Source organism: Thunnus thynnus, chromosome 7 (assembly GCF_963924715.1).
Source record: "Thunnus thynnus chromosome 7, fThuThy2.1, whole genome shotgun sequence".
NCBI classification, from domain to species: Eukaryota; Metazoa; Chordata; class Actinopteri; order Scombriformes; family Scombridae; genus Thunnus; species Thunnus thynnus.
The window spans coordinates 29,585,064-29,608,492 of record NC_089523.1 but is presented as its reverse complement, the minus strand read 5'-3'; the positions used below and the strand labels follow the sequence as shown (position 1 = coordinate 29,608,492).

General features: G+C 39.9%; 1 protein-coding gene across 1 annotated transcript; it reads right to left on the bottom strand.

Annotated features, from left to right (window-relative positions):
• Positions 1-1,787: 1,787 nt before the first annotated feature.
• Positions 1,788-19,410, bottom strand: si:ch211-14c7.2 (uncharacterized). Its single transcript, XM_067595409.1, has 6 exons — positions 18,850-19,410; positions 14,873-18,105; positions 11,095-11,294; positions 7,576-7,697; positions 5,486-5,600; positions 1,788-4,150 (listed from the first exon to the last, which is right to left on the bottom strand). Exons 2-6 carry the CDS (start codon positions 17,502-17,504, stop codon positions 4,019-4,021), a joined length of 3,201 nt encoding a protein of 1,066 aa, XP_067451510.1. The 5' UTR covers positions 17,505-18,105; positions 18,850-19,410; the 3' UTR covers positions 1,788-4,018.
• Positions 19,411-23,429: the final 4,019 nt, after the last annotated feature.

Below are 23,429 nucleotides of genomic sequence, written 5' to 3'. Positions count from 1 at the left end.
TTGTCTGAAGTTGTTGATACTCCTCGCAGCACTGAGCCCACAGCTTTAGTTGGGTATTCATAAATATTTAGGATGAACTTCCTTCAGAGTGCATATTTTCACATGATGATTTATTGAGTTGAGCTTAATTAAACTTATCCCAGTTCATAGGAAGCTCAGATCTGAATTCCTGATTCGCTGGGCTGTAATGTGGCTTTTGTTTCCACACACACACACACACAGAGGTTGCTAGGCACAATAAAACACCTTCACCACGCTCTGTCGCTTTGTCCTGCAAGTAATGGCCGTCTTGTTTGTGTTGTTTATGTAAAATGCCGGCTGACTCATGCAGTGTAAACGGTGAGGTCAGGGCGGTCTGCTGCCTATAGGCCTGTTTTCTACCTCGCAGTACAAAGCTCTGTTATCACGGTGCAGCAGACAGTCTGCTGCTCTGACTCAGCAAATAAAACGGTTTAACTCTCTCCTCACTGATCTCAGCGTGCCGGGACGTTTGTAGCACTTCATACAGTGTAATCATACTGATACTGACTTTAATTAAAAGGGGAATCAATTGATGTCTTTAACCTTTGATATGGTGGAATATGTAAACCACCTACCTGGTATTTGAATATTATTTTCTACTTATTTAAAGACATTCCTAAGCCTGGACACTTTATATATATATAGGCAGCTGTGTCCAGTGATACATGAAGGTATCATAAAGGTATTGCTATCATATCCCTCAAGCTGCACTTTAATATATATACCGCCTCACTGTCTGCACAAACAAGCACGAATGAATCCATGTAAAGACACATCTGGACATATTACATAACGTGTTATGTCTTGTCTGTTATTGATAAACAAACCACAGCAATAGATGTCACAATGTGTGTTTGTTTGTTTGTCTGTGTACTGACCTGATGGTGATAATGGTATAACTACAAGTTAAAAAAATCTATGCTTTGACCTGGAACTACTTTTTTTTAACCTGTCATCTTAAAAAAATAATCAATTTTTTTACATAACATATATTCAGATCATTATTTTGATGTCCTCATGTTGTTTTCCTGTCACTGGTTCCTCATTAGGTGCCTCCTAGATGCATTATGCAGTAGCAGCATCAAGTCTAACACTGCAAAATTGGATGTTTTTTCACCTATAAGTAATCTCCAGAACTAAATGGCGATTAGTCTGACATATTAAATTTTACATAAACCATCCTTATACAAAGTCCTCATGGACAGGATTTAGATATTCTCCAAAAAATTAACATAATTGTATATCACTATGTCTATTTTACCAGATGCAAATTAAATATTTCACTAAATCGACACATTTTAGAGGAATATGCAGCCTTGGCCGAGGTATGCGCTCTCTTTGAGGCTTTTAGCTGATTATCTGGCAGCAGTATGAACCTGAAATACCATTTTCACATTTATCATGTAAAAAATTAAGCTCATGCTTGCATTTAGAAAAAAAAAGAACAACTTTGGATAATGGATTGGGTCAAGCAAGGCGACAAAAAGTGAAAAGAAAGGTTCAGGTTTTTCCAAATCTGTACTGATACAATACTCTCATTGATAAGAGCTCAGCTAAACAAGAAGTTAGTGAGGTGCTTCCATCCATTGTTTCATTTAAAACAGTTAGATCTCTTTAGGAAGTAGAAAGTTTCAATTCTCTTCCAAAAGGCCCAGACAAAGGTGTTGAGTATCTTATAGTGGTTAACTTGCGTGCGAACTGGTGGAAATGAAACAAAACATTTATACACTACACATGAACTTCTGAACGTCATGAGGAAGCGTCAGTCATCACGCAGTATCATTTTATTATGTCAGTTAACAAGGCGACAAATCCTTCTTGCTCATTTGAACAGATCAGAAAATATTTATCTTTTTTCTTTTCAGGAATTTATAGTTTGTACAAATGGCAGACGCACACACACACACGAGATTGTTTCTGAATTTCATCACAAATGATTTGAGTTGACGAGTGAAATATACAACATAGAGAAAAATCAACTGTCTGAGGTGATAATATGTGATAGTATGTCTAAATTAAAAATGTACAGTGTGTCACTGAAATGGTCACAATGTGAACAATATTATAAAAAGAAAATACTGTTTTGATTGGCAGCTAGATTCAAGTTTTGCAACAGTGTTGCGTTCAAATGAATGTACTGAATGAGATAAGCAGAGCGGAAGCCAGACAGAAAGAACAAAAAAAAAAAAAAAAAGAGAAACGTCACATGCCAGAATTTTTGTTTGAGTCCACTTCAGTGTGTCTGAAAAACCACGAGGCAACATTTCCTCTCCAATATGTCTGATTCGCTGCTGTAACCTTGCAAACACTGGCTTGTTCACTGGCTGCTCCTGTTGGCACAAACTGGAAGACAAACTGGTTTCTCTGATGAAGCAAAACAAGTTTAAGGTTAATTCCTTGTTGTAGCAAACACACAATGAAAGCACATGCATCACTCTGGAGAAAGTAAAACAGAATTTAAGAGTGATAATCACATCCAGAGCCGTCGTTAGCACTCTGAAAGTGACTTTATAACTGGCATATGTGGGAAAATAACGCTTTACTTTGTTTTTTCAGTGTGATAACACAATGTTCTGTCACTTGTGACTTTCAAAAACAAGAAAAGGAAGTAAAATGAGTTGTGACATTTGCATGAATCCAGCTGACATCCACATCTGTAGAGTTATGTTGGCGTCCGCACAGACTTTTACACTATAGGTTTATCTGTTGTAGGGAGGAAAAACTAACATTACAGCCAGTTTGAATAAAGATTACCAGCCATTACAAGGGTCAAGCCACCATGTCCGTCATTTTCTTTTGTTCTTTAACAAAACAAAAACATCATTTCTGGCTACTCTAACTGGAAAGATAAGTTGGAATTTAGTATTTTATATCCAACCTGGAACTGACTAATACAGAAGTGCTGAAAAGCAAATGTTCCTCTTTCACAGTGACTAAAATTATTAATATTGTTGAATCCCCTGTAGCATCATAAACTAGCTCACTGCTAAAGTGATTCAGTTAACTGATTATTTCAATGCTTGTAAGTTGTAACAGAAATCAGTTGCTTCCCTCCATTTCCGCCTATGACATAAATGCTGCATCAGTGCTACGAATCTTTCTGACAGAGCTGCTCTAGAGGAAGAAATAATCTCTTTGGTAGAGTTAGACATCAGACGGTGGAGTCAAAGAGACAATATTTTGACTGAAACTCATGGGAAGAGGGGGAAAAATTAAGAGATAGAGAAGTGTAGAGTGCTGCCAAGTAAAAAAGAATATACGGTATGTATATGTACCCACAAAGAATGAGGTTTGCTAGTTAGCCTAGCTGACCTAATTGCCTGCACCTATACAGTTAAGACAGTTAGTGAGCATACAGACTTAAAAACAATGATGTGATATTCATTTAAAATAAATCTTTAAGTTTGTTCTTTACAAGTCAAGTGTATTTTGGCTCCACTAGTTTAGATTTAAATTAAACAATGAGACAATTTCCACCCTGAACAGCACCTCTGACAGAAATATTTCCATTTAATTAAATCTAAATCTACTCAGATAATAATAAAATATCAAGGCATGCTTCCTCCAACATGGTGGCCAGTACCTTGTACCTGCAGGTCATCACGCTCCAAACAATCAGTCGGCTGTTTTAGGGTTGTTTAGGGTCTAAAAGGAAACTCAGAAATGGGAGGTTGGTTGGTGGTGAACAAGGTGGCACATGTGTAATGAAAACACTCCGCCAGGATACATCGACAGGACCTGGAGGAGACAACTTCTGACATAAAACTGGAGTGCATCGCTTCATTTTCACAGGTTACATCTCACTGACTCACAGGCTTAAATAACCAGGGGAGTGTGCAAAGAGTCAAAAGGTCGATCAGTAGTTGAGTCCAAAGACGAGCGAGCAGACGGGACACACGTGTTGTGAATCCAGAGTCTTGAGAAGATGATCTGTTCTGCCCTGCTGGGGTTAAAACCTGCAGTTCTTCAGTCCGACCGCAGCTGCACCCCGCTACAGCTACTCCATAATGTTTCTGTTGTAGTCATATGACAGCCGTCGCTTAGCAGCAGCATTCTGAGCGTGCTGATTGGCTGAGGGGAGGCCGGGAGAGAGACGGCGATTGGCTGTCCAGGGAACAGGTCTGCTTTCCTGCGAAGGTAGAAAACGCAACGATGAAGGTGTGACGTCAAGACAACTGAACAATTATTAGTTGATTATAATTAATCTACAAAATTTATGATAATCAGTTTTTTTTATTTATCTAACAAAAACACCAATTATTCTATGGTTCCAGCTTTGTTGCATTTCTCTGTTTTTTACTGTAAATTGAATATCTTTGTGTTTTGGACAGCTGGTTGAAGAAAATAAGCAGCTGAGAGACTAAACATTGAGCTCTGGAAAACTAGAATGTGCTTTTTACACAATTTTCTACACAATTTATTGATTAAAAAATAATTTGTTGCAGCCCTTTCCTCCTCTAATGTAATCGATAACCCTGCAACTGCAAAATCCACTTTATCACCAAAATGTAAAACTACAAACTAATACTCTATATCCGTTTTATATCATAGTATATTTACTGGTGGCAAATGTATTTAATTGTATGAATATATCATTTTGTTTGTTTACAGTGCATTACAGAGCACTGCAGCAATAGATCATGATTATATGAAGATGAAGTATAATATAACAAACTATTTCCTGTCAGGCTCTATTGGCTTCTACTGGAATCCATCTGTACAATATTCAATGTTTAACACATTATATTGTAGTAGACAAAATCCTCAGTAATTACCCAAAAACAAGAAAGAACCAAATCAGAAATTCACTGCTATTCACTGATAACAAAGAGGAAGTTCATGAAAAACTGAAATAGCAACTCAAGAAAAGAGAAGAATCAAACAATAAAACAACTGAACCTTTCACACAGTGTGGTTTTTTTATTTTTTTACTTTCTTCCCCTGCAGAAAATGTCTACAGTAGGAGTAAATCACACATTTCCATATTTAGCAGGTGCTCTGTAGTTTTTCTAACACGGTTTGGGTCCAGCTGTGACACCAGTCTGGTCCGTTCATTTATCTACGACTGTAAAGTGTTTTGCATATAACAGCAGTCACAGAATTTGAATGAAGCTGCCAGTCAGTCAAACAAACCAAACCAAAAGTTCATTTTACAAGCTAACAAATTAAATTTAACAACCTTGAAGCCTCACAAACTGAACACTAAGCGCTCTGTGCTAATTCCACTGTGTAAAATTAAGGGGTAGAAAGCATTTGTGTGTGTGCAGAGAGAGAGAGAGAGGGAGCATTTACTGTAAAATTAAGATTTTTTAAAGTGTTTCCTCACAGAATACAAAACAGCGAACCACGTCAGCATGATTTGGATCAAGTGATCAAGTCGTACTTTGTTTTTTTTGCAAAAAAAAAAAAAGCCTCGGTGCCGTTCCCGTGTTTTTTTCGGTGAATGAAAGCCGTCTTTACTCACAGTGTGGGGGTGCTCCAAGTGTAAAGTCTTCAGCAGCAGGTCACGAGACACGCCATTGGCTCTCTTATATCTCTGGCCAATCATTTTGTTCAAGTCGTGGAAACTGTCCAACAGCCTGAGGGGTTAAGCACGAACAACACACAGAGGAAACAATGATATCATGTGATGAAAGGAGGTGTGAGTGTGTTTTTGTCTTAAATTATGAAAATAACATACTATAATATCTTTATTATATCTACACCGACTTCAAAGGTTTCTCTTACACACTGACAGGTGTGCAGGGAAGTGAATTTACAGAGAAATACTCGACAGCTGGATTAAAAGTGACAGTGTGCAGGACTTTATTTTATATGTGAACTCTTCAATGAAACTGGAGAATCAGATAAGCACCTACAACATCCATGTAATTAAGGATTTTCATGGAGAATTTACGCTTCACTTCATGGTCTAAACTCTGTTTCCGCCCTAACAAAGATAACGCTTTTTATTTTTTTTGTTGTTGTTTGTTAATGTTTTTGTCGTTAAAACCGTATTAAGTCTGAATTTGGCTGCTCCAATACACAAATGTTAATATTTTAACAGCTCATATTAGTTGAATTGTAAAGTGCATAAAATCCTTTAGGCTCACAATCAATCATAACCACAGTCCATGTTCTGTTTTCAGTGGTCTAACTATGACTTGTAGTTCATCACATGAGCCACTTGATGGCCACAATTTATTACATTTTTTTTAAAGATATTTGATCTCTACATGATCCCAATTCAAAGTTTTACAATAAAACATTGAATAGGACCTTTGTTTAAAATCTTTCTATGATCTGCTGCTTTTCCTCTGCACCACCTTGTCTTAAATCTTGAAGAATAAAATGTGGTCAGAAACCTGCAGACATGTTGCGGATTAGTGGATTAGTAGATTAGTAGAATACCCGACTGAATTCCCCCAAAAAAGTTAACTGGCATCTTTGAGACACAGACACACACACAAAAACTCTGGATCTGGAGAAAGTATTTAACGCTTTAAAGCATCAGTTACACAAGTTATCTCTACCTACAGCAGGTAGTAATTACAAACACATTTTCTGCAGCTTGTACTGTACTAATGTGTTTAATCCCACTTTAACATTATCTAACATAGCCAGAAGTTGTATTCACTGTATTAATGAGATTTTTTTTCCTTAATTAAAAACAAAATATCCCACATTAGAAAGCAGATATTTTCCTCTAGTGTAGTCATTTTTAGTTCTGAGACCTGCTCATCTCTTGCACACTTGCAGGTTTCACTCTTTAAGGGATTTGTCTGGCAATTTTCTACAATTAAATTATCATTAATAAATGTCATGTGCAGATCCAAAACATCAATCAATTGATCTACTTGCAAGTATTGTGTGTGTATCCACAACCTGATATATCTTATTCCTCTGTGTCGTATACCTCCCTCATGTATGTTCAATATAATACACTGCAGTACACCACAACCACTACAACCTTAATAATAAACATAAAGGCAAATTATCACCTTTCTGACAATGTCAGCAAAAACTGAAAATGTATAAGCTTCATAAAAGTAGAATTTATGGCAGAGCTGTTGTATTGGATTGCATTAATTTGCACAGGTGTTCCTAATAAAGTGGCTGGTGAATGTATATGAAAGCGAAAACAATTAAATGCGACATGTGCAATAAATAATTCAATTATATAATAGTGCAGGTTGAATGCAAAACACAATGGCTGCCATCTGTGGTGCCATCTTCATAACTGTGAAAACAGCTCCAAAGACTGAAAACTTGATTTAATTTTAGAAAAAACATGAGATTTATCAACAATAAGACAAATCCTTTAACTTGCTGTACTATTGCGCTGTGTTCGTGTCATGTCAGATTTACAGTAAATACGAGCTTCCAACCGTGAAAATCCTTAATGTCAGTTTCCTGTTGCTTATTACACGCAGGTCATGCAGGATTTCCTGGGCTCTGATATCTCTTGTTACAAACTGGAGGAATGTTTCAACACATGCAGTGAAAACCGCAGCGGATCGATTGATGTAGTAAGTAAATCCAAATTATTCGGTTACATGGAGAAAGTTTTCCTACCCCTGGTCCTGGCTGGCTCTGCCCCTGAGGAGCTGGGTCAGTGTGGGAACAGTGTCGAGGTCACAGGGGTCACTTGAGGACGAGTCAGGCAGCGAGGGGAAGGCCTCAGCAAAGAGAGCCACCTGCAGGAGAGACAGAGACACCTCATCACTTCCTACAACAATCGACTTTTCTCCTCCTGAGCATTTAAACAGAAGATTCATGAGATGAGTGGGGAGAAAAAAACAAAACAAGTAAAAACAAGATGCATCCATAATCCATAATGAAGAACAATAAAAGACATTTTGCAGCACTCTTCAGTTCCTCCCAAATAAATACTTGATTTTCTTCAGCTTCTCTTCATGGCACTATAAGCATATGAAACAACTCATTTAAAAACAGTTTTCTCCCACCAGCATCCTTCACTGAGGCTTTTAAGCAGAGCTAATTTTTCATCTGCATCTTTTCACTGTGTATAATGTCCACTGGGAGCCTCTTCCTGCAGTGCTGGCGTCTTCTTTCCCTTTTTTTTTTAAAAAAGCACTCAGAGCTACGACTGATCTAATGTGCAGTAGAGAGTTGTACAAAATATTTTAATCTAAAACTGTAGTCACTCAGCACAAAGCTACTGTATGTCAGGCTGTGTTTCAATGGTTGCTTCATATGTGAACAAGGTTTTAGTTCTGGTTCCCGTGAGCCAAGAAACAAGAATTGCGGGGGATCTGGATCCTGAATTTTACTTATTTTTTGCCTTTTTTGGACAATGACTAAGACAGGAAAGGCTCTGAGAGGATGTGACATGAAGGGGAAGTTGCAGTTAAATGGTAAATGCACTTTTTCCACCAGGCTACAGGGTGCCCCATACAAGGCTTTTTTTAAAATCCATGTGTTTCTTAAAAATATTTAAACACTTTCTATTATCAAAATAACAAGTTTAGAGAATTGTGCTGCCTCAGTAGATGTAACATCAGTGGTGGAGTACGGCGGCCTAAAAGTGACTTGGGAAATAAATAGATGAATGTGTAAATAAATACATGAGTGTGGATGAAAAAGAAATGTATAAATTAACAAATAAATGTAAATAAAAAAGTGGAACTAAATAAATATATAAATAAATGAAGAAATACATATCATTTATTTATTGAACACTTATTTATTCATTGTTTTTTGGCATAATTTATTTAAGTAAAAATAGCAACAGCACACAATAAAACTGTGCCATTACAAGCAAAATTTAAATTCAAATTTATGTTAAAATCCAACAAAATATATTTAAACAATAAATAAAGTATAAACTATTGGATCAATAAATTCACTGATTATTGATGCATTGACATGTAAGCGGTACTATTTTGTTGGTTGAGGTTAAGCTAATTTTAACAGCATCATATTTTATAAACTGATTGTATGTTTTCTATGTAAAATGTTAATCTGAAAAGTAGCTGGTAACTACAGCTGTAAGATAAATGTAGTCGGGTAAAAAGTCCAAAATTTCCCCCTAAAATGTAGTCAAATAGAAGTGCAAAGTAGCATGAAATGGAAATACCCAAGTGCCTAAAAACTGCATATAAGTACTTGAATAAGAAGCTCTCTGGAGGTTTTCTAGGTTGTGTTTTGCTAACAACAGTGTCGAGTTATAAATGAAAATTAAATTAGTTCTTTAAGACTCCATTTAGCCCTTAAATATACAGCCATACAGTATATAAATAGTGATAAACAGTTACATTTGTCCAGTAATGGTATCTTGTAGCTGTTGTTCAGTCCGTCATGTTTTAGTTTGTATAGTTTTAACTCACACAGATAATAAAGCACATACATCCTATTTAAGATAGTAAAGAACAGGACAGCTCTGTTTAACTCAGATGTCTATTAAAAGTCTTTCTAGCTGTATTTGTACAAACAGCCACAAGAGCTCACACAATTCATGGTTTAGCTAAATTGATTTTTACTTACTTCTGCTTTCAAGTGGCTTTGTTAAATACTATAAACCAAAAGAAGTGGCTTCCAGTGGACACGCGGGTTAAAGATGCACTTCAATTATTTACTGAAATCATTTACGATCAGTTTCTTTTAGACGCATCTGGGATAATATATAGTGGTCCTCTGGGTTACAACTGACCTGATTAAGGTGGCCTGGATTTATATACAGAGAATATTCCATTTACTTTAAGTTTATTATTATTGATTTACTTTGGGAGCCTCGAGGGCTCTGCAGCCAGCAGCCGGCCTGTGTCAACACACTCGTTTTAGTCCTCAGCTGGAAGTTAAGAGAGGAAAGGACAGTGTTGTCGCAGGAGCTCAAATTAATTGCACAAAGATTTTATGAGTCAAATAGCTGTTAATGGATGCTTTAATTGAAATAGTCTCGCAGCACCATCACTACGAAGACTTGAAGTTTGAGTTTACCTGGTGGGAACGCATCGTGCTTTAACCCTGGCTGTCATTGTTTGTGAGACATAATTTCATTTCTAAGCTGTTTTTCTGTGGACAGACCGAATAAAATACAGTGGACTGGCACCACTGGTGTGTCGCTGTTTTATTACAGTAATCTTAAGGCAATATTTTACTTTGGGACAACAATTTTCTCTTCGACTAGATACGGGAACAACCTGCCTCTAACATTATCTGTATCTGATCTGCAGGTACCACTGGCATTTTGGGATTTTCGATTTTCTGTCTGACTCTCAAGTTCAGTGATTGCAAACAGTTCGGTCTGACTCATACTTAAAAAAAAATACTCACACTAAGCCTGAGGGATTTGAATGTTTTTTTGTGAACACTACAGTTTGCAATCAATATATTATTAATATCAGTATTTTTTTTTTAAAAAACATCTGGACAAACAAACAAGATTTAGACAGAAAAGTTCTATTCCTTAATAAAATAACAGAGGTATAGTTGATGCACCTATTTATGGAGCATTTTTGTAGTTGGCATGTTCTTTTGACCAGACATGGCCCACCTGCTATTAAACTAGAGCTACAACAGATAATAGCAGATAATATCTCTGGAACATCAACAGTAAAGGTCAGGTCGAAACAGGCAGAGATACAAATTCCTACAGAGATGGCAGCCTCAATAGAGTGAATGCAGCCAGAACGACTTTCCATTATGTTCATGAAATATCTACAAAGCTAGCAAGTGTATGCTCATACATCCATCTTTGATCCAGGGCAGAAGGTCCACACACCAAACTTAATCTCAAATATAAGTGATGTGTTTATCCATTTTTGCACATGGCTTATTAATTTGCACACTCAGTTTGTTAATCTTTGTGTGCTGAGTATTTTTTTCCACAAAAAAACTACTGGAATGAACTGAACATCACAGGTCGCCGATACAGAGGTCATAACTGGGTGTTCACATTCATTTTCAATGGTAGCTTGGCTGAAATGACGCACAGAGACACCAAGTAAAGAAATATTCAACTTTGTGCCGATGACTTAAATGAACCAACCGCAGAGGGTTTGTGAGTTCTCGGAGATCTGAACAAACTGGTTTCTACTTTATGGCTTAATGAAAGTCATCTTACTACCGTACCAGATTCTGATTCGCAGAGAGTCCGTCTTTCCTCTCCTCCGCAGCGCTGGTCGGCCACCACTGTCCCGCTACGTCTCGACCTTCATCTGACAAATCCTGAGAAAAGGCTGTCCAGGTGTCGTCTGATTGGTGGAGAGAGCTGTCCGTCCAGCTTGGTGTCCAGTGGGTCGACTCCCCGGTGATGGCGTGGTTTCCAAGTGCTGGTTTCAAGACACAAACACACACACACACACACACACATGGTTAGTCCTACAATGTAGATGTCCCTGTAGTGTTGTGGTGTGTGCTGTGAATAGCGGTCATGTTCCCAGAAGGCTTTGCCCTCATTCAGATGACCTGGATGCATGACCAACTCAACCCACAAGGGGAAGACAGTCTGAGACCTCAAATGTTTCACTGCCCTTGAAAATTAGATTAATTATTTGGGTCAGTTCACCCAAATGAAAAAAACAAAACAAATAATCTTTCCATCTCACCCCCAGTGATTTCGAGCCATGCAAGTAGTTTTAATAAACCTTGCCGAGACTTTGGGATACCTGCCACCGAGATTTCGACTAACCTCCCAAGTAACAATGTTATTTTTCTGTCTGTCCTTATCAGAGCTGCAGCAATTGTTTGATTAAATCAATTAGCTGATGAAAAGAAAATTAATCTGCATCTATTTTGATAATTGTTTCAGTCATTTTTCAAGCAAAAAAAGGCAAAAATGTGGTGTTGGTTTCAGCGTCTCAAATGTGAGGATCTCATGAGAATTTTATCGTACTTTGGGACATTTCATAGACGAAAAGATTAATCAAGAAAGCAATCGGCAAATTAAACTTTGATAAACCTTTTTAGACGAATACAATTAGCTTGTACAAGCCCAGAAAGATCTCCATTTATACATCAGAGGTAATGTGTCTGATGTTACGCTACACATGAGTGATCAGTCAGTTACACAGATTTAAAATTAAAATAGAGAAAGGTATCGGATCGGTATCAGACTTGACCCTGTGTTTTCTTATTAGAATCAGTATCAGGAGAGAGAAAAATGGGATTGTCGCACCCTAAAACTTCTTTTTTCAGCAGCCAGATCTCAAGCAGCGTGTGATACAGTAAGTTGTCTTCCTTATCACGTTATTCACATTGACAGACTTTGTTGCACGGAAACAAGTGAATGAATATTTATGTCTCGTTGTGTCGTCTGTTGCTATATATGTTGCCCGCCGTTGCTGAAGAGTCACCTGCTGTATCAGACACTGCGGGAGAGTTTGTGTGTTTGACTTTAATCACACTGTAACATCCCGCTAAGAGGAAACATTTCAGTGAATATTTGTGTCGCGCTTTGATTCCCGCTGCCTTCAGGATTTCTTTTGTTACCTTCTATTGCTCAGACGTTACATGATGTCTCTATCTATTGGACACATCGGTCGTCTTTGCGTGTGCTTGTGTGACTTTCTTTCTCACCCGTTGCCCCATAACCTGAGGCTGACTGGAGCTTGAAGTTCCAGGCCAGCCCTGTGTTTCTCCTCCTCCCACCCTTTTTGCTTTCACTTAACCCAACTCTGAATGATTAATATCATGTAGAGAGAGGGAGAGATTGGTTAGGAATCCAGGTCAAGCCAGACTAGAGTCTCATTTCTACTGCAGGGCCAAGTGGTGCTGACTGTACCAGGCCAAGAAACAACCCTGCATGTTTACAACAAGACTACAAACATTGTTGGTTAGCTTATTTCATATTTAAGCACGTTAAAGTTGCAACTAATGATTCCTTTCATTATCAAATCATCTCTGTGTTATTTTATAATGTCAAAACTGTCAAAAGTGCACAAAAAACACCACAATTCCTTCTTTAGTCACATCTTCAGACTACTTGTTTTGTTTTGACCAACAGTCTAAAAGGTAAAAATATTCAATTCACGATGATATAAAGCACAAAAAGCAGCAAGTGCTCAGATTTGAGAAGCTGCAGCCTGTGAATGTTCCAGTATTTCTGTTTGTTTGTTTGTTAAAAGAGAAATCAATTACCTAACTCATTGTTTCAGCACTACAGAGTCCATGGTTATAGTCGGTAAACTAGTTAAAGCTCATTGCATTAAAAAGACAAAGACAAATGAGGTGTTTTACATTAAAGCTAAACTTTTTTGCAAACCTGCTTGTGTTTTAGATGTTTTTAATGTACTTTTTCCACATTCTAGTCAGCCTCCACTTTCAATTCATCCCTGTATGGTGTGAAAATCAATCAGCAGACTCATTAAACTTGTTTCAGTTGAGTAAACCATTAAAGTGAACATTACAGTTTCTATATGTAGAATTGCGAATCAATTTATCTTTTTTTATTGCCAATGAGTGAACGGGTAGTAATTTCTCTGTTGCCTGTAACAGCCTGTGGACTGATTCGTAATGTGAGGGGACCAGATTTTCCACGAAAGTCCAACAGAAGTGACCTTTTTGCACGCTCCCAGCTGACTGACTGGGAGTAAGAGATGCTTTGCTGAAACGTGGTGCAAAACACAACGTTAGAGAACTTTTATGTAATTATGAGAAGTGTAAGCGAGGGAAAACACATCACCACGCCGTAAACACTAAAATGTTGACTGCAGTTCATTTAACGGCCACAGATGTCACTAATGAGAAGGGATTTCTGATTCCTACATATAGAACCTTTAAGTATGCATTTATTTTTGTTATGGGGTAAGGCAGAGCAGACTTCTTAAATCAATCTGCACTGTGTTACCATTCGGCAATAATACTAAAATTAAGGCGAATATTAAGTGCATGGTTAACTTGAAAAAGTATTAGAATGGTCCTTTAACTCATTGTCAATGTTTAAAGCGCCTGCACTGATAAATCGTCAGCAATATGTTAAAATAATTGCAGAAACGTTTATAGGCAGGTAAACTGAGATGGCATAAATCATGAGTAAACCCCGGCTTAGCCTTATTTGGCCCTGCAGTGGAAACGGGGCTTAGGTGATTAACTGGATGGAGCATAATGAGGGAACATAAGGGCTGATTAACACACTGGCTGTTAGAGAAAAACAAAAAGGCACAAACACTCAAAGATGTCACACCCAGCTGCATGTGTGTCTGCATCATGAGTGCGTTAACTACATTAGAGTCGCCTGATTTACCTCATAATAATAATAATAATAATAATAATAATGTAACTGCAACTCAATTTTTCATACACGCACATAAATGAATAGAAACCAATGGATGTCTGGTACAGTAGGAAAAGTACATTCCAGCACTGCAACTAGCAATTATGTTTATTAGCTCTTAATCTGCAGATTATATTTCTGATTAAACGATTAATTTTCTGTTGATCAACACATCGAGTAATCGACTTATCATTGCAGGTGTACTACATTTAAATTTCTTGCACACAGCAGCATGTCTCTCAGAATGATGAAGTGTTATGTAAAGTATATATGTGATTTGTAGTTAATGCACTAAAACATGCAAAGCTACATGCATTCCTGAAACTGTACAAAAGGTTAAAAATGCACTAATACTCTCAGCGAGTGTTGTGTTACTCCAGCAACGACATAGGAAGTGCTGATATTTTGATGTCTCTAACCCATACATTTTTGACTTCTTTAAAAGACTCTTTACTTTACTTCTGAAGCCTGTTAGTGTCAGACTTGTCCACCTTAACTAAAGATCCTGAGACAAACAGAAAGGAAAACTTACTAATTCTCCCAAAGGAGAAAGACAGTGAAAGAGAAAGAAAGAGAGGAAGGGGGGAAGGCCGGCCAGCAGACACAGAAAGAGAAACCAGCAACCGTGAGACTCACCAACACTCTCTCTGCTCCCACAAGGCACTGAGGCAGACATAGCGAACCCCTTGCTCCAGGCCGGCTCTCCCTCCGCCTGCATGAACACTCCAAACTCATCTTCTTCTTCCTCCTCCTCCTCCTCCTCCTTCCTCCCCTCCTCAGTGGCCACGGTCTCCTCCTCACCCTGCGTCTCCTCTGGGCTCTCCAGCTCTCTCCCGTGTCTCCTCTTCCCTTCCTGGCCTCCTTCTCCGTCTCCTGCCGTCGCTCCGACCCGCCCCTCCACTGCCTCCAGACAGGGCAGGCCGGTTGCCATGGATCCCAGGGGGGGCAGAGAGGGGGCAGGATTAGCCGCTGAGAGTGCAAGAGAGGTGGAGGAATCAGCACAGGCAGCATTAGTGACGTTAGCGCTGGTCTCTCCGCTCACTTCTCCGTTTGTTTGTCCGCAGGTGTCTCCAACATCTTTCTCCCTGCATCCGTCTCCTGCAGGCTCCTGTAGCCTCCAGTTGTCTTTCAGAGCACAGTTTCTCTTTACTTCTTCACAGTTATCCTCCTGTACGGCCCTATCATCTTTCTTTCCTTCTGTGTACCACTTTTCATCATCATCACCTTTATCGTCCACATCGTTCAGCTCGCTGCAGGTGCACTCCCTCCTCCAAATCTCCCCGCCTCCATCCACTTCCTCAGGATTTACTCTCTTCTTTATATTCTCTTCCTCTGACTCATCTCCTCTATTTTCCCACACCAGCTCATCCCTCCGCTCTGCTCTGTTATGTTCAGTTTCACTACAGTTGTCGCTGTTATCTGTTATGATCCCACTGTCTGTCTCAACGACGGAGGGATCTTTGTGTCTGAGACCTGGAGGGGAAGCTTCGCTCTCCTCCGGTTGGCTGTTGTTGTCCTCGTTTTTAAAGAAAAACAGAGGTTTTCTGTTTTTGTTGAACTTCTCGTTCACAGTGTTGTTCCCGCACAAGTCATGAGGCTCGAATTTGCAAACATCCGGTTCATCTTCACCCCCAATCCCAGGGTCTGCTTCCCCTTGATACCCCTCAAGGTGCTCTTTGCTGTCCTCTTGCTCGCTCTGAACCCAACAAGTCTCACGTCCTGCATTACGGATGCTGCCCTCTACAGGAGCGGAGGGCTCAGTAGTTCTGGTAGGGGAGACTGCAGTGCTGATGGAAGCAGGAGAGGTGGAGACGTCCTCAAAGCAGTTGGACACGACTGAAGATTCAGCAGGAGTATGACTGATGCTCCCTTGCTCCTCTTCAACATCCACACTCTTCATCTCTTCCTCTGATTCTCGATCTAGTCCCACATGATCAGAAAATCCATTTACATTGGTCACTATTTCTTCACCGGGGTTTTCAGAATAGAAACCATTGTTTCCTGTATGTATTTTCATGACGTCAGAGTTTGTATCCTCTTCTTTCTCTGAATCCTTGCTGTGAGTTGTTTGCGTCTTCGGCTCCTCATTTCGCTCAGCTGATCTTATCTCGCCAACATCACAGCCGCTTTGGGAGTCTGGCTGAAAGTGTTTAGATTCCAGGTCAGGGTTTGGTACAACCAAAACAGAGTTAGAGTTTTCTAACCCGTGCAGGCCTTCCTTCTCTTCCTCCTCTCTCTTTTGCTGCTCCTTCCTCATTCCCTTCACCTCACTGTTCAGCCTGGTTGGGATGCCTCTCCTCGGACTTTCACCTTCCTCATGCTCCTCCTGGCTCTCCCTCCTCCGTGCTTTCCTTCCACACTGAGTACAGGTTTTAGGAGAAGCATTATGGCAGCATCTAGGACTCCTGCATGCCCCCTCTTTCTCCTGTCTGGCTCGCTTGCCGTCCTGTTGCGGGCTGGGAAACTGTTTGCTATCCAGGCCTCCTTTGTCTTGCTCTTCCTGCCTTTCTTCCACAGTGATTTCTCCAGCAGGATCCTCCCTGCTCCTCTGCTGCCTCTCTCTGCTCGCGCCTGTTTTCTCTCGGCCTGCTGCATTACCGGACTTCCTCCATCTCCGGCCAGATCGCACTCTAACCCGGTTTGCTCCAGTCTGTGCTGGCTGAGTTGGCCCATTGTCCCTCCTCCCGGCTAGGGTGTCTCTGCCTCCTCCTCCTCCTCCTGTCTTCCCTCTCAGCCATCCCCCGACCACACTGGAGGCTGCGCTGGTTGTCACACCAGAACCGGGCTTGGCCGTCGAGTACAAACAGCTTCCTTTCTCGGTCCGGAGAAAGAGGCATTGAGTCTGTGTCTTCCCGTTGCCCTCTGAGGTCTTCAGAGTGGCAACTGTTACCAAAGCTCCGATCCCAGTCTGTCTGGCATCCAGCCCCAAGGGAAGCCCGTACCCCATGCGTCCCCACTCCCCGCTCAGGTACACATCTGCAGGCCTGGGGCAGGAAGTTGAACTCCCTCTGCCTGCAGGTGGAGCTGTGGGGGCTTGTCCTCCTCCCAGCAGACCTCCAGCCTTCCTGCGGTTCTTGGAACAAAGGGCCCAGGCTCGGAGGCCCCGTATCAGCGGCAAATCTCCCAGACCCAGCTCCAGCCGGCTGGGGAAAGGCAGAGAGGCTCTGGAGCACTTCTGGAGCATCTCCCGGGTGGAGCCTGACATATTCAGGCAGGGGTAGTTGTTGTTGTTATTCTGCTGGAGCATGGTGCCTGTTGTTGGCCTCATCTATGTTTTATTGTTTCGTCCTCGCTTATCCTTTATTAAAATGCAGCCTGTCAGGTCGAGTCGAATTCTCATTTGTGAGAGGGAACGCTGCCACTATCAAGAGTCTATTCTTGACTCAGAGTGTGACAGCTCAAAGGTAGAAAGATAATCATTTGAAAAAAATACACAGAGCATTATGAAATAGATGAAATACTCTCAAGAAATTCTTAATGATTCGCTCTGACAATGAAGAATGTGGCACTGCAAGAGAGAGCCGACTCTCTTGCTAATTTCATGTTTTAACAGTTCCTTCTGACAAAAGCAAAAACATCAGATTTTTTTTTTTTTTTTTTTTTTAAAAGCAAAAAAAACAAATCACTTATTTTCTTGACAAAGAGCTGGAGATGTGCCTCTGCTTCCCTTTATCACTCCTTTACGTTCTGACGAGGAGAAACGCCCCTGGTCAGACACGCAACTGTCAGTGCTGATGACAGAGAGGATAATGAGAAGTTTGTTTTCTTCCAGACTCATGCTCAGCGATGGCGTCTTCAGAGCTTCACTGTGCCCTCCTTGTCGGCTGGCCTCTCGTCACCGAAGACTGACTCAGCTGTCACAAAACAACCTGGAGGGGAGCGGGACAAAACAAGGAATTAGAATATAGTAGGAAAATCGGATGTGTGCTGTGTAGATTTTAATAGCCTGCAAAATAGAGAAACCAGTCCTTTATTGTAGTTGTCAGACTAATAGAGTAAGATATGTAATGAAAATGTAAACGAGGCATGTTTAACTTCAGATAAAGTGATTTTGTTTCATTTTAGTTTTTGCTGCTAAACCAAATAAAACTACAGATGAGAGAGGAGAGCTCAGTGGATGACAGCGATCCTGTTTGTGGGGGTGTGAGTCTGTCAGAGGTCACGCATCTGAATCCAAGTGGCTTCTTTTCATGCTACTCCTACACAAACAGGCCTTATTTTTTTTTTTTTTTTTATGTAGAATGTGGATTCACGCCATATCCATCATAGTACAAATTAGACTCGTTGTTGCATCAGCCATACAGACTCCACTGATCATCAGCAGGACTAAAAATTAAAACCCAGGTGGTCAGAACCCATAAATTCACTCCTCATGCCTACACAGTTTAAAGGATTTACTCAAAAGTGACTCAATAATCCGCCACATAAGAGGCAAAAAAAAAAAACAGGTTTGGGCCACGCAGACCACACTTAGCCTGCTCATATCAGCAGCATTGTGTACCACAATCATGAAGATGAACCACGTCAAACCACATTGTACCAGCAAAACCAGTATACCTGCCAACATTTCCTGAAAGGGATGCCAGAAGAAAAGCTTATATATTTTCTCTCACCTTATTCGAGACCCCGGGGTGTCTCAGGTCCAGGCTTGGAAATAAGTGTCCTTTACTTAACGTCTCCCTGCTTCCTTATTCTTTACAGAAGCCTATTCAACCCTGCTCGGGCTCCGGAGCATCCTTCAGCGGGATCAGCGCCACCGCATCCTTCCAGTCGGCCTGCAACCACAAGGCTACAAATCTATGAAACGTGCATTCAGTCCTGTCCCAGCGTCTAAATTAGAGCACCACAAAGGTGTTTTTTTCTCCGTGTCTCCCTCTCACTCGTTCGGCCATTGCGCATCATCTCATCGGCATTGTGCGTACGCCGCATCTTACCGCAGTAGCCTCCGGTGCGCTCAGCGAGCAGGATGACGGAGAGCTAATTTGACTTGCAGCCCACTCACATGTATGAGGGGTGATCCGTGCCACGGAGCAGCAGGGAGAAGTGGGGATAGCGGAAGTGTATGGGTGTGGTTGATGCCACAATCCGGGAGAGATGGCTGCAGTTTGTGCCTCTCATGTGTTACTGTTACATCGGAGTCACAAAGCTTAGTGTCCAGTTTTCCAAAAAATAATACGGCCATTCTTGAAAAATCCTGATGATCATTTAGCAACAGTCATTGCTGTTCTAAAGGTATTTCCAAAGTCCTCAAAGATTATTGTCTTTTAAATTAATTTAAATAATTGTATAGTTTTTTTCACCTGTTTTCCATGTTGCAACTGTATTTCCTCTCCAGATTGATGAATATTACATAGATCTTTACTCTTTTTGTAAAACAGAGGCACAATAGAATGCATTACTTTGGATAAAAATATAAAATATTGGAAATTAAAGGATCTATATGTAAGGATCAGAAATTCCTTCTCATTAGTGACACCTGTGGCCGTTAAATAAGCTGTAGTCAACATCCTGGTGCTTGTGGCACGAGACTATTGCGGGTGATGTCTTTTTCCTCTCTTACACTTCTCATAATCACACAAAAGATCTCTAATGTGTTTTGCAATGTGTTTCAGTGAAGCATCTCTCCCTCTCAGTCAGTCACCCCCCCCCCCCACTCTATGTACGTGTGTTCGCTTGTTCACATACAAATATGCGCAAAAAGCTCCTGCTGTGCTGTCGCCGCTGTCCAGTGAGAGCCAATCTGCACCACCAAACTTGCACAAATATGCGTTAATCAACCACCTGAACCTTTTTTTTTTTACCAGCTGTGTTTACTAAACACCAGTAGGTTCAGTATTGAGCCAGGTAGCAACGCGCTGTGGTTTTGTTTTGAAATGTGTGCTTATTATGACCTTTGGACTACCACAGGAAAAACAAAAGGGCTAAATTATGTTCTGCTATCGCTCTGGAGCTTGTTTTCTGCTCCTTTGTTGAGGAAATAATGTTGTTTTTAGCTGTGTGTGCTCGGGAGTGGGCGACTTGTCATTGCGAGGGTGTTTTGTTGTGAAATGCATAGTGGTTGACGGACACAGCTAGCTGTCTCGTTAGCTTGAGAGCTAGTATCTGCAGGGTGTTTCTTGTTGGATAGCACTATTTTTGTTGTTGATGTTAGCGGGAGAGAGGCAAGGCACTCAGGAAAATGTCAAAATGTCAAAAACATCACTTTCATTGGATTTTTGTGGAAAACCCTTCACATAGAAATCAGTCCACAGGCTGCTACAGACAACTGAGAAAGTTGGTGAAGGTCTCAATTTTTTATGTTACATTACTACCCGTTAACTCATTGGCAATAAAAAACGATTAATACATGTAAATTGATTCACAATTCTACATACTGAACCTTTAATGTCAATATATAGACTATCATATGACTGGTAATAATTTATTTTTGTTGTACATAAGTGTTGCACAAGTTGGTAAAGCATTTCTGGCTCCCATGTTTTTTGAATGAGGAAAAAGAGATGCAACTTGGAAAGTGGGTTATAAAATGTCTTTTTATCAAATATTTTTCATCCAGATGATAAAAAGAGTCTGGAAATACTGTACCTTAAGAACAGTGGTAAGTGTTGTCAAACTTCTGGTATTTATTTTTTGTAAAAAGCTTGTGAATGTAATGATAAAACATGAGAGGCACAACCTTGGACTTAGAGAGAAGAGGAAAGAATGGAAGAAATCTCAAAGCATAAAAACAGAAAGTAATAGAGTACAGAAAAAAATTCGACAGAATTATTCTACAATTACAGAGTGACAATGTGGATGACAGATACAGTATATGAATGACATTTTGCCCAAGGTCACATGTAAAAAAAAATGCAGTTAATCACATGATAACATTTTAAATAAGACAGCTCTACATTTACAGGAGGGTAAAGATAAAACAGCAAACTAGAGATGATATTATCCTCAATCCTGGAATTGGCTGGCTTGTGTTTAAAAAAAAAGTAGAAAACTATTATTTGACAATGACAACAATGTTTTGGGGGTGTTTTGATCAGGTGCGTGCTGTCCTTAAAAGTGACAAAATAGTTCTCAAAATAGTAACAGTTGCAGCTGATGACGCTGCAGTCTCTCTCTTCTCGCCTCTCTTGTGGCATCGTTTACACCACATACAGCATCAATCTCACCCTCACACACACTCATCCTTGCAGCCTACGTCGCACAGCATCATCACAGCAGTGGATGAGTAGATTGAGCACACACACACACACACACACACACACACACAATGAAAAGACGTGATGCACCCCTGCACATAGTCCATCACTTTCTCCTCCAAAGTCCCTCCTTTCAGACATTATTCAATAAGTCTCATTTATAACCTTTTTTTTGTCTCTGATCCACAGCAGGAAGCTCTTATTTTCACTCACGCAGAATTACAAAAATCAACTCAGCTTTGACTGATTTAGGCTTATTTTTAAAGGTGAGAATAATACATTCCTTTAGATTTATTGCTGTAGCCTACTTTTGTCTCTGCAGGTGATTCCCAGAGTGCTGATTTTTTTAGTAAAGTAATGAATCATAATGCCCAGCTGTATTTTCTATGTGACGTTTACATGTGAGAATGATCAGTCCTTCTGTATCTGCTGCTTTTAACCAACCACGACTGACTAGAACCACCATCTTCTTTTATAGTGACAAAGATGGTAAAGCTGCACTGAGAATAAGAATAACTCTTGAGGGGTGTGCATGCTGTCACCATCACTGTGTCTTTTTTCTTACTACCACTAGGGGACACCAACTGACTTTAAGCCTAAATACCTCTTATTCCTTTTTTTTAATTATTTTTTACATTGCATTCAAAATCACATGCATAAAGCAATTAAACTAATACAACCCTGATTGGTTGAAGAGAAACTTAAAAGGAGAAACTTCTTGTATCTGTTGTATTTAAGGATTTTCCCCTTAAATCAAACATTGACATTGGGTTCAACATTCAGTGAGTATTTCAAGCTAACCTATTGGTGTGCAAGGACTGCAAGTACTCTGTTGACCTTCCAAGATAATCAATACCAGTGAATTACAAAGAGCAGCTTTTTTGCGACCCGACCTAGGGGGAAACCCTGGCGCAACATGAAAATGAGACTCTCCTCTTCCCGGCTGCAAAGACCCACCAGCAATAAGGAATTTTTCAGCCCTTTAAATGTTTATTTCATACTTTAAGCTTCAGGATGGGTAAACAGCAAAGCAACAAACAAAAAGGAGCTAAAGCTTATTAGCCTAAAATTACCTAATTAAACCGAAAGAAACAAAAGTACAAATCAGTGACCTGACAGAAACAGGAGAAAAGAGATTAAACAAAAATGCTTCCCACCCCTAATAAAAATACTCAGGGTAAGTCATATTCATAGATGGATACTAAGTTAGAATTTTGAGATAAATTTTGAGATAGTAAGTTAAAATTTAGACTTACTATCATTGGAGTTTCTAAAGTCTGTGTGGGAGGGGGATTTGGGGTTGGCTTTGACAACGGAGCAGTGGAGAAAAGCCTCAATATGTGCTCAGCATGGCCTCATTCAATTCAAGGTGCTGCATCGGCGTCATTACTCTAAAGTCAAACTCTCTAAAATGTTTCCAGACGTAGACTCAACATGTGACAGATGCAGCACATTCATTCTGACAATCTCAATCTTCAAAACACTGTAAGATATTTTCAAAATGGTGATTGAGCCGGATCCTATGATAGCCATTTTTGGCATTGCAGGAGAGAATAATAATAATCTTTCCAGAACTAAACTCAAACTAACAGAATGTGTAACTTTGTTAGCACGGAAGAGTCTTCATCCACCGAGCTGGACTCAGCGGCTGACGGAGGCGATGCAGCATCTCAAACTGGAGGAGATTCACAACACATGGCTGCTCCAATAAATTCGAGAGAATTTGGAAACCATTTATGAATTACATAAGAGCTAAGCTCTAACTCCCCACCTTCCTGAATGTAACTCCAAATGGAATAAGTCACATTTATTTATCATCTAGTTTCTATTTCTGTCTCTGCAGCCCATCGTAATGACATAAGGCTTTTACTTTGTACATCTGCCTGTTTGTTAGTATGTTTTTCTTTTTCTATTGTTGTGTGGCTGTTCTGTATGTTCTGAAAAAAAAAGCCAATAAAGATATATTAAAAAAATATAAAAATGTAGACTTACTTAGTCAA

Bases quoted from the DNA above. Each gene is read 5' to 3' on its own strand.
- si:ch211-14c7.2 (XM_067595409.1), bottom strand. From the start codon at position 17,504: ATGAGGCCAACAACAGGCACCATGCTCCAGCAGAATAACAACAACAAC. The intron at 5,601-7,575 runs GTAGGAAAACTT...TTAACCCCTCAG, and splicing joins AGAGCCAGCCAGGACCAGGG to GCTGTTGGACAGTTTCCACG. The intron at 4,151-5,485 runs GTGAGTAAAGAC...CTACCTTCGCAG, and splicing joins ACTTGGAGCACCCCCACACT to GAAAGCAGACCTGTTCCCTG.